The sequence below is a fragment of the Vulpes lagopus genome, chromosome 11, assembly GCF_018345385.1.
Source record: "Vulpes lagopus strain Blue_001 chromosome 11, ASM1834538v1, whole genome shotgun sequence".
NCBI classification, from domain to species: Eukaryota; Metazoa; Chordata; class Mammalia; order Carnivora; family Canidae; genus Vulpes; species Vulpes lagopus.
Window position 1 is genome coordinate 46,066,030 of NC_054834.1, and position 15,312 is coordinate 46,081,341.

Consider the following 15,312-nt stretch of genomic DNA (forward strand, 5'->3'; position numbering starts at 1 on the left):
TGAACATGAAGATTTATTGCTCTGCCTTGCTTCTATAAATTATTCTTCACTCTTTGTATGAATAATGAGAGGACTCTGATTTGATGGTTTTGTACTTTAATTATCAGAAGATTCATAAAATTATTAACATGAAAAATAAAGATTTAGTACTAATGCTTATGAGAATGAAAAAGGATATTTTCATATTGCTATGGTCTGATCTGAATGATGTGTCCCCTCAAAATTCGTTTGTTAAAATCCTAATCCCCAAAAAGATGGTATTAGTAGGTAGAGTCATTAGAAGATGATTAGGCCTAAGTGGGGAGTCCTCATGGATGCGATTAGTACCCTTAGGATAAAGTCCCCAGAGAGATCCCTAGCCTCTTCTGTCCTGTGATTATACAATGAGAAGTCTGAGATCAGAAGAGAGCCCTCACCTGACCATGTTGCCACCCTGATCTCCCACTTTCAGCCTCCAGAACAATGAGCATTCAATTTTTGTTGTTTATAAGCTACCCAGCCTATGGTAATTTGTTATAGCAACTTGGCTGGACTAAGACATATTTAATATGAAATGCTTCCGGGAGCATATTCATACAGTTCAATAAGGAAATGAAAAATGCACATGTCTAATCAATAATTTTCATATAAATTTATTTATTATTTTTTAAAGTTATATTATTCTCCAAATATTTATCAAATTTAGTATGGTTTTTAAAAAGGCTAAACATATTTCTTCACAAGAATAAGAACTGGCAGCTTTATAAATGAGAAAATGTTTCTTATACCTAAAAGAGCTTAATTATTTCCATTGTTTTCAAGAAAGGCAGAAAGTGTTAGGATCACAATAAATATCAAACATTCTTCTCCACATTCTACACACACACACACACACACACACACACACACACCAAAATGACTCAATTCAACTTCCTCTCAATCTTTTTATTGAAGTTATTCATGTCATAAGGTTATTGAGCAATCTGTGGAACAAAGTGATATTTTAAAATAAATCAATTCACCAAGTAGTTTGAAAGTCAGTGTTTGTAATCCAGATTCATGGCTCCCTTAAGAATAGTTTTATAGGCTTTAAAATAGGCTTAAACTGTGTTATCTGATTTATGACTGAAGACATTCTGAATTGTTGCTAAAGAAAACAGAGGAAAATGAAATTACTGAAGATATGCTAGTTTAATATTATTTTTTTCAAGTTTTTATTTAAATTCTAGTTAATATATATGGCAAAATTGGTTTCAGATGCAGAATTTAGTGATTCGTCACTTACATACAACACCCAGTGCTCATCACAACCAGTGTCTTCCTTAATGCCCATCGCCCATTTAGCCCATCCCCCACCCACCTCCCGTCCAGTAACTCTGTTCTCTATAGGTAAGAGTGTCTTGCGGTTTGCCTCCTCTCTATCTCTTTTCAGCCCTAGTTTAACATTTTATGAAAGAATTCTTATCTAATTTTTTCCATTAAGGGAAGGTTAAATTATAAAAATACTTGAGACATCATGGAAATTTAAATCCATAAGCACCTTGGCTAGTGACTTTGGATCCCCTGGAAATTTCTTTGTATTAAAAAAAAATTCACACCAAGATGTTTCCATACTTTCTATAAAGGCTCAGTTTATAAGTTCACTTAGTCTGTTATCTAAGTAGAGATAAAAAATGACTAATTACATCGTATTTAGATAGATTGCCTTTTTATTTATTTTTAGAGAGAGAGTGCAAGAGCAGGAGAAAAACAGAGGGAGAGGGAAGAAGAGAATCCCAAACACATGCCCCGCCCAGTGCAGAGCTGCAAGAAAGGCTGGATTCCAGGACCCAAGATTATGACCTGAGCAGAAATCAAGAGTCAGACACTCAATCGACAGAGCCACCAAGGTGTCCCATATTTAGGTGTATTTTCAACATATTTTCAGAATCTTATAGATAATTAGAGGATAACAATACTATAGTCTAAAAAATGCTGAATTTGGAATCAAATACTAAGTTGTATTTTCAATTCCATCAGGCCAGTACTTCATGGCTTTGAACAAACCAACTGAGCTTCTTGAAAAAAAGTAACAATTTTCAGTTTTCATGACAAAAATAAACAAAACTTAAGAGAATCTATAGTAATACTTTAACATAAATTCTAAAGCCAAATAATTAGTTGAGAATTTAGGTTCAAATAATAGCTTTTTTTAAGGTAATCACTTGATGGAATAACAAAAATTATTTTACTATCTTGACTTTATTTTCCATATCTAAAAATCAGATATTTCATCTACATATTCTCATAGGTAGCTTTCTATTTCATCTATTATTCCATGAATATAAGTTTTATTCAAAGTTGGCAGAATCTCCACTAACTCACCATTTCAATCCGAAAACTTTGAAAGTCAAAATTTAATCTTATGTCCAAGCGAAAAAAATTGCAGGTTCTCTACTTGGAGATAATGCTAAATAATCCAAAAAATTTATGCTATGTGATTCTGTTCTCTTTCCCTCCTCCTTTACCACATAAACATCACTCATCTTTTTGTTATTACCCCTAAAAGAAAATTAAACCAAGTCAGTTGCTTTTATGAGTCAACCTCTTTTTTATTGTTTGTTCTAAATTTACACATTAAGTTTCATATTCACATATCCTTGGCAATCTGGTTTTTTGTGTGTGGATGTGTGTGCATGTATGTGCATGTATGTGTATTTAATTGAATCTTTGTTTTCTTTGGTCTCTGTGGAATCTGAAACCTAGCTAACTTATTGCCTTGGCATTATTTCTCACATTGGCGGTCATTTTTCCCCTAGCCTTCAAAACTATTATTCAAAAATAACTAACGTACAGAGATTTCAACTGCCTATGGCCTTTCTTAGTGCTTTAGGCTCCAAAAATCGTACCCTTTTTGTCCTTCTTTAGGATCTTAAATACTACTATTAACTACATGGTGGCTGTCTTCCCTTAGAGTTTGAATAATTAATTTAAATAATTTAGATAATTATTAATTAAAATAATAATAATTAATTTAAATTAGAACAAGTTGAGAAGGAAATGTTGTCCTTATTTTAATTGGCTGTATTCTTATGTTAGGAGTCCTAGTAGAGTGATTCGTAAGTATGTAGAGGATAGATAGATGGCATTTATGTTACTTATTTTATTGCAGGATAATGGTGGAAGAAGCACAAAGGTGAGTCAGGCAGAATTTACTGATATGGACTCACTAAGCAGAGATTCTGCATCAAGAAAGGGTTCTAACAGTTCTTCTGGTGGCGATAACATACACCAAACGGTGGCCCACAGTCAGCAAGCTGGACATGCAGGACCTAACTTGACTTAATATAAAGCAAGGGATTAAAGCCTTGAGACGGGAAAATAAGAGTAGATTTTTCATTTAAGACCTGTTCGCCCACAATGAGAGGGTCTAGAAGGTATTCCTTTCACCACAACTATGGAATGAAATTTGTGAGCAGAGCCCCAGTATCCTTGAAGGGATCCCCAATCGGTCTTCTCTGTAGGCCAGACCTTAGAGTAGTAACTACAGTCACTCAATCGGGAAATTTAAATGAAATGGGAATAGTTTGATCCCAAGGAGGCAGAGGCCAAGTAGTGGCAATCAATTGCACAAGGTAAGGTAAGCATGGTTACTATAATGGACAGCAGAGTCAAAGCAGCAATCCGAATAGTCGGCCTTGCACAGACCCATGGCACTGGCTGATTGATCATGGTGTTCCTGCAGGTAAAATAGATAGGAAAACTACTAAATTCTTAATTCTTACCTGATCTGCATAAGTATAAAATGTCTGGGTCAAGTGAACAAAAGTGTAACCTGGATCATAAAAATAAAGAGTAACAGCCTTTCAAATAAACCCCAGATTTGAGGCAGTTTACAAAACCAGAACCTCTCAATGAAGGAGAGGCTTGTTCCTTTTACACAAGGACCCAATATACTGCCAAAAATTTATACCATTAATCTTTTCCCCAACCTTCCCCAAGGGTCATATGATCTTCCACCAGAATAACTGTATACTGAACAAACAGAAATAATCAGACCTTTTAGAGACTACTAAAGACTGGCTCTGAAATGATACTAATTTCAGGAACACTCAAAACATGACTTTGGCCCACTAGTTAGTATAGGAGCTTATGGAGGTTATGTGATCAATAGCTCAGGTCTGTCTCACAGTGAACACAGTAGGTCCCAAAACCTTCTTCAGTTCCAGCCCTACATTGGCTCCTTGACTATATTGACCTGTTATGATGGGAAAGAAGAAGTAGAAGCCACTAGAGCTGCTTCCACCTAAGAAAATATTAAACTAAAAGCAATACTGAACTCCTTGCATAAATTAGTGCCATCATCAAGGACTGGAAATAGGCAGGTGTAGTGATTTCCACCATATCCCCACTCAATTCACCTATTTGGCCAGTGCAGAAGACAGATGGAGCTTGGAGCATGACAGTGGATTATCATAAATTTAACCAGGTGATAACTGCAACTGCAGCTGCTGTACCAGATGTGGTTTCATTGTTTGAACAAATTAACACATCCCCTGGTACCTAGTATACAGCTATTGATCTGGTAAATGTCTTTTTATCCATCCCCATCAGTAAGAAACACCAGAATCATTTTGTACTCAGCTGCCAAGGCTAGCAATGTATCATCACTGTCCTACCTCATTGGTATATCAATTCTCCAATTCTACGCCATAATTTAGTTTTCAGGGACCTTAACAACCTTTCCCTTCCACAAGATATCATGCCAGCTCATTACAATGATGACATTGTGATGACTAGATTTAGTAGGCAAGATAGAACTATCCAAAACTTACTGATAAGTTATTTGCATATCAGAGGATGGAAAATAGATCCAGCAAAAATATAGGGGACTCTTACCTCAGTGAAATTTCGGGGAGTCCAGTGGTATGAGGCGTGGCAAGATATCCCTTCTAAGGTAAAGAATAAGTTGTTGCATCTAATCCCTCCTACAACCAAAAAAGAAGCACAAAACCTAGTAGGCTTCTTTAGATTTTAGAGGCAACAACATATTCCTCATTTGGGTGTGTTACTCTGGCTCATTTACTGAGTGACCCAAAAACCTGCCAATTTTTAGCAGGGACCAGACAAAAGAAGTTTCCGTAAGACCTTCAGGCTGCTATGCAAGCTGCTCTGCCACGTGGGCTATGTGATCTAGTAAAACCAATGGTGCATGAAATGTCACTGGCAGATAGTGATGCTGTCTGGAGCCTTTGGCAGTCCCTAATAAATGAATTGTAGCTCAGGCTCTTAGAATTTTGGAGCAAAGCCCTACCATCCTCCGCAAATGGTTACTCTTTGAGAAAGAAAGAGCTCCTTTAGGGCTCTCCTAGTATTATCATACTCTGTGATTTAGGTCAATGGATAACCGTAAGAACTCAATCCGGACAGAACTACTAATAGCCCAGACCATTAGTATGAGTTTGGGGCCTTTGTTAAAGTGGCCCCATGCTATATGTCTCTGACCTATCTCTGTGCTTCATACTGAGTTTTGTGTATAGGTATCCGTAAGCATGACGGACAGTAAATTCAGGAAATGAGTCTTATCCTATGACCGTTGGTTGTATGCCTAAAACAGGCATCAATCTCCATTTCACAGAGCATTCAGGGAAGAACTGATATTCTGTGCATTACACAGGCCTATTACATGTTTGCTTCTGTGGAGTAAGAGCAGTTGCCATGCTGAGGCCCACACTCCTGAAAACAGCTAAGACTCTACAAAATGCTTCTTCTGCTGCTATGCCTCTGTGACCAAAAAGATCCTGATCCCCCGTTATAAGGAAAAGTACCCATGGACCTGTGAGGCATACATAGCTAAGGGATTAATTCAAAACTGAGTGAAGCCTTAGGTAATTAATTAATTAATTAATTAAATCCAATAAAGCAACCAATGCTATCAGGGACATCCATAACTCTAATGAAACTGACATGAGACTCTGTAGAAAAGCAGACTTACAAACATGAACAGGGTAGAAAATATCCCCCCAAATGTCTAGCAACCAAAGACAGTAATAACTGGGGATATAAAGGGAGGGAAAAACAAACAAAAAACTGGATATATGGCAGGAACAACTGAAACAAAAAGTGCACAATTTGTGGAATTGAAAATCCTTTGTTTACTAAAAAAAATTTTAAGACCAAAAGATAAAAGGAAGCTGACTGGCTTTGCGCTTCTGCAACACAGGTTCCAAATTTTAATATCTCCTGAACTGTACCAACGGGCAAACCTTCAGGGCCTCTTTAAAAATTTGGTTGGGATTGGGACACCTGGGTGGTGGTTGAGCATCTGCCTTTGGCTCAGGGTCTGATCCCGGGGTCCTGGGATTGAATTCTGCATGGGACTCCCCACAGGGAGCCTGCTTCTCCCTCTGCCTGTGTCTCTGTGTCTCTGTGTCTCTGTCTCTCATGAATATGTAAATAAAATCTTTTAAAAACATTTTGGTTGGGATTCACATTATAGTTGTGACTGGAGATGCCAATAAGTTTAAAGTACCGTAAATATGGAGACTGCACTAAAATTAAGGTAATCTCTATACTCTTGGGGGGCATCAAATATAAAACAAAAACAAATAGGTATACTTCATCTTAACCATCAGAACTATCACTCTTGCCTAAATCCCCCATGGTCATAACACTCATTGTCCTACAATATCCTCTACTAGACACTGCACAATCCAATCCAATAAGTAATAAATTAAAATTAAATGAAATAAAATTTTTGGCACTTACAACTGGTTTGATAAAATGGGGCCATGTGAACCTTCTGTATGTCTAATATAAATATTTAATAAGGTCTTCAAGAATTGGACAGGGCTTTCAAGATTGAAACCAATTGTAAGAACTATTCAGAGAAGAGATTATAATCACCAATGCTTCTCCATTTCACAGCCCATCTGACCTGTTCCTAAGCCTGGAAAGAATGAATGGAGCCCTACAGTAGAGTATCCCAATCTTAATGCCATGTTACCATGTATTAAGGTGCAATACCCAATATTACCAAAATTACTGACTCTAATCAGCAATTGATAAATACTTTGCAGTCATAGACTTGACTAACATGTTCTGTTTCATGCCTATTTGACAGCCTCTCACCCAATTTAACCTTTGGAGGAACACAAGTCCTTCTTTACTTGGCTACCCATAGGATACCACAACAGCCCTGCAAAAGCCCTCAGTCCTTGCAGACAAGATTTTTACTGCATCCAACTTTCTTCAGGAACACATGTATAACATTACATTGATGATGCCTCTTGCAAAGGGATTTATTTGACACACTCATCCAGGACATATAAAAACTCACAAAGGAGAATACAAAAAGGGATTTTGTCTTACACAAAATGCAAGTTTCCTTCAATTTAGTAAAATTTCTGGGCATGATTTGGTCAGTCAAGGGATTCTCCATCTCTGATATTGTCAAGAAATAGTTATTGATCTATCAGTTCCAATAATATTAAGACAAATCTAACATCTTTTAGTCTTTTGGGTTATGGAGGCCACATATTCCTCATTTATAATGTTTTAAAGCACACTCATGCTGCTACTCAAAAACTGGCCCACACAGAATGAGTTACAACAAAAGGTTCTAGATTCTCTCCAAATAGCAATATAATAGGCAATCCCACTAGTTTCCCTTTCCCCCTCCCCTGCCCTCTACTGTAGTTTACTATAGTTCCTTTACCATAGTTCTTCCTCTAGTACTCTGGAAACTCCTGGAAACTCTGAACTAACTCACAATGACCAAACCACGGGCTTTCAATGCAAGAAACTGCCCACCTTGGTCATATGCTGTACATTATGAGAGCAGCAATTGCAAGACAAATGTCCTTAAACATTTACATAAGAATTAAGAGTAAAATAATAACTAAGCACAAAATTAGTGACAGGAGGGGTACATATACGATTATACAAGTTTGAACAGATTTGAAAAGACTGCTCTATGTTGAGAAGGATTCCTATGACTGAGTTCAGTAAACACACTGAGTACTTGTGTGAAACACTGTCCAAGGCACATGGGATACAATAATGAAAAGACAGATGGGGTTTAGAGATAACTTTTTATTTTTAACTTTTATATCTCAAAATCCTCAATTGATAAAATAGAAGAGAAATACGAAATTAAGAACATGAGAATGTATAGAAAAATTGACTATCACAGAGGCCAAGAAAGAAGTATTTTTTATGGAATAGAATGGGTGATGAATATTATCAAATAGTTCTTACTACAGCTTTTTGCCCTCTAATATGCATATCATAAATAATATCTATTGTTATAGAGACACCGAGGATGAAGAGGAGAAGTAATAAAGGCCACTGGCTTATTTAAGACCTTAGCACTACTTATGATGGGAGATTGTTTTAAGACTTCTTTATTTTAAGGGGTAGAGGGAAAGAGAGAATGGTGGGGGGAGGCACAGAGGGAGAGGGACAGAGAGAATCTAAAGCAGACTCCCCATTGAGTGCAGAGCCTGACACAGGACTCAGTCTCATGACCCTGAGATCATCTGAGCCTAAATCAAGAGTTAGTTGCTTAACTAACTGAGCTACCCAGGCAGCCTTATGATGGGGGATTTTTTTTTTTAATAAAGGTTATGCATCTTCCATTCACATTCATACACACATGTTCTAGAGATTACTGGTAATCCTGAGAACTAAATTTTCTAAACAGCAATTTGCAATATTTAAGGGTTAATATTTCTCTAAAGTATACATAACTCTTTTGTAGTATTCAGAAATATATTTCAAATATTTAATGAAAATGCTTTAATTATGTCATGTTTTTATGACATAATGCTACTGACCAATGCCACTAACTCCATTTTGTCATTGTTTTTCTTATGAAGTCAGATGATATCCACCTTCTTTCATTGTGTAGTAGTGAAATGTTTTTATCTTTTCTTAAAGTATAGCATTTGTTCTTCTCCTCAATATAATGCTTAAGTCTTTTTTGAAAGTGGAATGATAATATTATTGGCATCAGAATTCTTATTATTGAAAATTTTGTATAACTTTTTTGTAGGTCTCAAGACACTTCTTCACTCTTCCAATACTTATTTAATTTTAACTATTGTGTTCCATACATTAATGTGTGCCCAATAGATCAGAATCAAAGTCTGGTCCAAATTTAGACTGATTTCATCATCATTAATTTTTGGTTTCTAAGAATACTAAAGAGTTGTTTTCCTTAATCAATTCATTCATTTTATGTCTAGAAATAACTGTTCTCAAATATGAGAACATATTTGCTTTCTACATAAAACATCCTTTTGAGGTTTCTATGTTTAGGTTTTTATGTATTATACATACTTATATGTGTGTATAGAGAATAGCATACTTAGAATCATACTTTCATTGTCAGCTTTGTCCTCTTCACAGTTCAATTTTCTCTCATCGTTTTCCAGAATTACAGGAATATAGAGCCTAAAGGAGTGGTTTCAATCATGGGTATATGTGTGTGAGGTAGATCCTACACACTGTAGGGTAGGTCAGAGAGGGTATCATTCTATCTCCTCTAGTATTCTATGGTCCAGAAAAAAAAAAGGACCTAAGCATATAAATTTATGAAAAACCATTACAATGATTATAATAAGCATATAGCACCAATTCCAACATGCCCCAAACATTTTATTTTATTTTTTTTTAATTTTTTATTTATTTATGATAGTCACAGAGAGAGAGAGAGAGAGAGGCAGAGACACAGGCAGAGGGAGAAGCAGGCACCGGAAGCCCGACGTGGGATTCGATCCCGGGTCTCCAGGATCGCGCCCTGGGCCAAAGGCAGGCGCCAAACCGCTGCGCCACCCAGGGATCCCTGCCCCAAACATTTTAAACACACACATGCACACACACACACACACACACACACAAATACACACACCTCTTTTTCTATCATTTGAGAACCACTGCCCTAAAGCATATGCAGTTATAGATAAATAGCCTGTGGAAAGAAAATTTCTATGATATATGTAATGTCTTAATTAAAAGACAGACACAATGATATAAGACTTGGAAGATACAAATATTCACATTCTTATGTAAAGAATCAACACAAAACAGTATTATTGACCCAAGTATACTACTGCTGACAGACCACCACTCCCTTATGAAGACCTAGATGACCCATATCAACTTTGCAATTTTCCATTTGGTTCTGATGATTTTATAGACTCTAGAAGCCATTTAACAAGGAGCTGTGACTAACGGCTTAATTTACTTCCTATGGCAGTACAAAGTGAAAGAATGATTTCAAGGCAGTTTAAGACATTAAGTGGACAGAAAGCCATGACTATGTAGTTAAATTAAATCAAACAGATTGGATGCATTTAAACAGCTTCTTGCTAATAAGTATGCCAATGAGGTTCTTATTAAGTTAGAGTAAGTAAATAATGCAAGTAAGAAATGCTTTCCTGGGGATGGAAATGCACAAGATAAGAATCAGAGTCAGAAAATATTTTAAAACAATTGTAAAATAAGGTAAGAAAAAGATCTGAGGATAAAATTTCTATAAGAAAGTGAAAGAAAATGACAGATGAGGTCAGACTTATGAAATGTGTGTGTGTATAAATTAGAGTGCACTTGGGGTTTGGCTAATGTACAAGAAATTTATCCAAATTACAAGAAACTTACTATTACATTATTTATAAATGTAAGTGTATTGAAACAAATGTTTTCTAAGGGAATGCTATCCACTCAAAATGAGGTAGCAGTGAAAACTGACGAAATAAATGTTATTCTATGTACTTTGTCCCAGAATTGTTTGCCATGAGCTCTGAATAATTAACACATGCCTGCCCTTTTTTATAATTTGTGAAGTGATAATCATATGCTCCCTAGTTAGTTTTCACTCTGCTATGTGTTGAGAATAGGCCATTTCGCACACAGCTAGTAAAAGGAAGAGCCAACATTTAAATCCAAGTCATCTGGTACCAAGTCCATTGCTCATTTGGTCAGAAAGAATAACTGAATAAATGACTTGTACCAGGAACAGGGACAGAAGGAGTATCAATAAGGAATGGCCGGAACATAAAGTTGTTTAAAATCCACAAGAAATTTGACTTGGATATAGTAGGCATCAAGCTTTCACTATATGCATCATGCATCATGTGAGTAAAGTAAGGAATACAGTCATTAATCTGTCTCTTCTATGTAAGATATTGAAGAGAAGAGAATTTAAATATAGTAAATCTTCCAAGAAGTAAATTCAAGAATAGGCATGAAATTTTCATGTTAGCTTTCTGAGAAATCTTTCTTGTATGTTAACTGATGCATTCCAAGCATCTAGATGAGTGCATTTGGTGCCTAGCAGTGCTCGATAAATATTTGTAGCTCTGCTAGATAAAGTGAAGAGAAACTGGCAGAAAATGAGTTGTTCTTCGTTTTTAGGAATTAGAAAGAGAACACCAACTTGCCATCCATCAACATAGAGGTAATAATTGAAACCATAAGACATTACAAGTGTTCTGAGTTCAAGTATAGAAAAAGACCAAAAGACTATCAAACATGACTTTAGTAATTTCTGGTTCCTCTTCAAGTGTCATTTCCCATGTTGATTCTCAATGAAGGCATTTGAGGACCTCAAAACAGATGGTGGAAGAGAGAGGTGGCTCAGAAATCGGTAGAGCTGCTACAGTGAGATCTAGTGATTAAAAGAGGCTCTGGTGTCAGGTAGTGATAAGATCCAAAACCAGGTCGGCTGCTTCCAAAATTTTTGATGTTGCTCAAGTTAACTTGTCTATATCTCTGCTTATTTAAAAATAAGAATAATACTGCTGACATATTGGGTTCTGGTGAGGATTAAATAAAATAATAAAGTGCTTAGCATTGTGCAGGGATCAAGGCTCTGGGCGAGCCTCATTGCAATGAAGCTTAGCCTACCTACCTTCAGGTGGTTAACGGAGTACTTTCTGGAAACTAAAGATGAAGTCCAGTCCTAGAAGGGAGACAAAGGCAGACTGCTGCAGCTACTTGGAGTCTTGCGCTCCAAAACCAATCCCAGGGACAATGAGTTAGGGAGAAGCCTTCAGATGAAGATCACATTGGCAGCATCTAAAATGAGCTGTTACAGACAGAAACTGAACAGTAGAAAGAAGGGTAAAAGTTTAAGAAATAAACCAATAAAAACAGGTACAACAGGTAAAGAAAGTAACTCATAATATGAAAAGTAGAATAAAAGAATTTTAAGATGTAGGAGATTATGAACCCTGCTAAAGATTATATGACGTTTAAACAAATTAAAACTAATTTAAAATGCCAAGGATTTTAGCTAAAAGACTTTTACTGATGCAAGAACAAGATAAATAAAGTAGTGGGAAGAAACCGTGGAAGACGTTGGTAAGGAATAGAATAGACAGCATATATAAACTTTTCTCAGAGTTTAACAGTAAGAGTAAGATAAGGAAAAAAAATAGAATAATGGAGCACCTGGCTGGCGTAGTCAGTAAAACATGCAACTCTTGGTCTCAGGATCATGAGTTCAAGCTCCACAATGGGTGGAGCAATTACTTAAAAAATCTTTAAAATAGATAAAACAGGAAAAAAGGGAAAATTTTTCTTGAGAACTGGGGAAACTTGTATATATTTGAGGATAAAGGGAGAGAGTTGATGGAGAGGAAAAAAATCTAAAAGCAAAAACTAGAGCTGGAAAGGATGGACAGTATTGTAGAAAAAATTTGAATTACAAAGTTAATGTCTTCACATTCAAAGTACAATTAGAGTTTTTTCCTTCATCAAAAGGATTGTAAGGATGGTACTTATATTGAAAACTCAAACTTCCCAGTGAGTTAGAGGGAAGGCACTTTGCTTACATAAGGAAATAAATGACTGAAGGATGTTGAGACCTAAAATAGTAACTATAAGAAAGAAAGCAATTAGCGGGGAAAAGTTCTAAGAGTCAACTTGTAATTGGCTGTCATGATTCAGAAATGAGCCAAACCTTTCCCTTCCTGCATCTGCATGGTAAGTTAGAGATAAAAGGTGACTAGGAATTAGAAGGACAGAAATAGAGTCGTTTTATTCAGTTACATCTGATAAAAGGTGCAGAACATATGAATCAACATATAGAACTGCAACATAGCCAAAACCTACATCTAGAAGATTCACTCCACTTCCAAACATGAAGCTATAAAGTGTTTTTTTTAGCTGTTCTAGGTGAAAACAATATTTATTTCTCAATTGAAATACTAGCACAGATATATAATTAAAACCAAAACGTAAACTAAAGAAAGCAAGAGTGAATGGGCCCATTTATTTTTTAACTTTAGAAACACATTCATAACTATCACAGTGATGAAATCACTAACCAGAGAGCCAAAAACAAAACAAATAAACCAAAAAACGATCCCATTCCATTTCTGCCCCATTCTTTTTTATAATTTTCTTCTCCTGGTACTGGGATATAAAATACTATGGAAACGTACGTTTATTCATCCTCATGTTATGAAAAGTCAACCTGAGAGAGCTGAACCATCACTAGGCCAAAAAGAAGCTATAAAGTTTTTAGCCAAATGAAAATTCTGTTCTTTCTGGGACATAGAGTGAACCCTAGCAAGTGTATCTATCACTTGTGGACCAGGTCTGGACTTAACACCTAAAGGGATTTAGGAAAGACAAGGTGAAGCAACTTTGCTTGTGACATGTTACTAAAATATTTTATGAAATAACGCATGCCAATTCAATGCACTTGAAATTTTATTTGTGGAGTTAGGTCAAATATTGAAATAAATTAAAAATTTAGAAATATATGTTGATCGCATTATAAAATGTGTTCTAAAAAGGCAACAATAAAACTGTAAAACGAGTTCCCTGAACCCAGTACGTGCCAGGGATATGTTCTGCTTTGACCTAAACTTTAATTTGCTCAACCTGTAGGCAGCCATGATAGCTGAAATCCCTAAGCAGCTTCATGCCAAACAAACATTATATCTTCAACGTGGACCATGATGTGAAATAGGTTGGAAAGCATTCCTCTAAAACATTACTCATGCAGCCCAAAGTGAAGCTTCCTTGATAAATATTTAGTAAATTTTGAAGGATTCAATATATAATAAAACAAAATAAGAATACTGAAAAATATCATAGAATTATAGCTCATTAAACCATAAATAAAGATGTTTAAAATAATTTAAGGAACAGAATTTGCATTTATTATACAGATTTGATTCTATGATGCAGGTTAGCAACCATCATTGCATCAAAAATGAATATTATGGGGTCCTGGGTGGCTCAGTCAGTTAAGCATCTGCCTTCGGCTCAGGTCATGATCCCAGAGTCCTGGGATGGAGCCCCGCATCGGGCTCCCTGCATTGCTCCCTGCTCAGCCGGAAGCCTGCTTCTCTCTCCCCAACCCCAGCTTGTGCTCTCTTTTTCTCCATTCAGTAAATAAATAAAATCTTTTTTTTTTTTTTTAAATAAAATCTTTTTTAAAAAAATGGATATTATGATGAGATACAACTTTTCTCCAAAATCCAATGAGCTCAAAGACAGACTTGCACTTTTCTTTCTTCTTTTTTTTTAAATGCTATTTTCCTTAAATGGACACGTACTTTTAGATGGCTACTTTGGCAGGCAAGTTTTACACTTAATGGGCTGAATTCTATCATTGCTTTGACATTCAAAGTGCAATTTTTAAAGTTGGGAATATTTATATTTGCAATGGTTTCATTAATTATGTTAATGCTTAAGGAGTCTGTGTTAAGTGCTAAGAACATAATGACAATTGTTTATCATAGTTTATATGAAGAAAATGGAAAATAAAATTAAAAATACAAATCCCATGAAGATGATATCAAGGCTTTAGGAATATGAATGCATGGATACATATATAATACATTGTTAGGAATTTTATTTCTATTGTAATAAATCAGTTATTAGCCCAGGTCAATGTTATCGAACACTAAACTGATGGCTTCTTTATAACAATAAATTAAAACTATTATAGAATAAATTCTATGTTAAAAAGTGTGCTAGAGAAAGCCATCCTAGGTCCTACTGTTCCTATACCCCTTTCTAGGAGGACCAGCCTACACAGGAAGCAGAAAAAGATATTTCATATCACATGACCACCAACCGTTTGCAGTCCTAGTTGATTGCATCACTCAAGGACACACAGACTATATACAGCCAGTAACCAACTAGCAGGTAATGACACCACACAGTAAAATATATGATGGGATTAATATATATACATAATTTGAAGACACACAGGTAATGAGCTTGCAATCTTATTAGGGAAACACACACCCACTAACTTGAAAATAGAGCATTTATAAACTTGAGCTTAATTAATTTGTTTTAACATTCAAAATACTGAATTCAATTGCT

The 15,312-nt window shown here is 35.7% G+C and overlaps 1 protein-coding gene across 14 annotated transcripts in view; it reads right to left on the bottom strand.

The window, feature by feature from the left end:
- Window positions 1–15,312, bottom strand: part of KCNT2 (potassium sodium-activated channel subfamily T member 2) — a 409,501-nt gene that overhangs the window by 32,590 nt on the left and 361,599 nt on the right. For 10 of the 14 annotated variants that reach the window (XR_005990686.1, XR_005990687.1, XM_041774257.1 and 7 more), the window contains one exon: window positions 11,873–11,923. The exons of the other annotated variants lie outside the window; for them this stretch is intronic. Coding sequence is in view for 8 of the 10 variants with exons in the window: in XM_041774257.1 (XP_041630191.1) it covers window positions 11,873–11,923 (51 nt within the window). In the remaining 2 variants the exon portion in view is untranslated. The remainder of the gene's footprint in view (window positions 1–11,872; window positions 11,924–15,312) is intronic. 14 annotated transcript variants of the gene reach the window in all.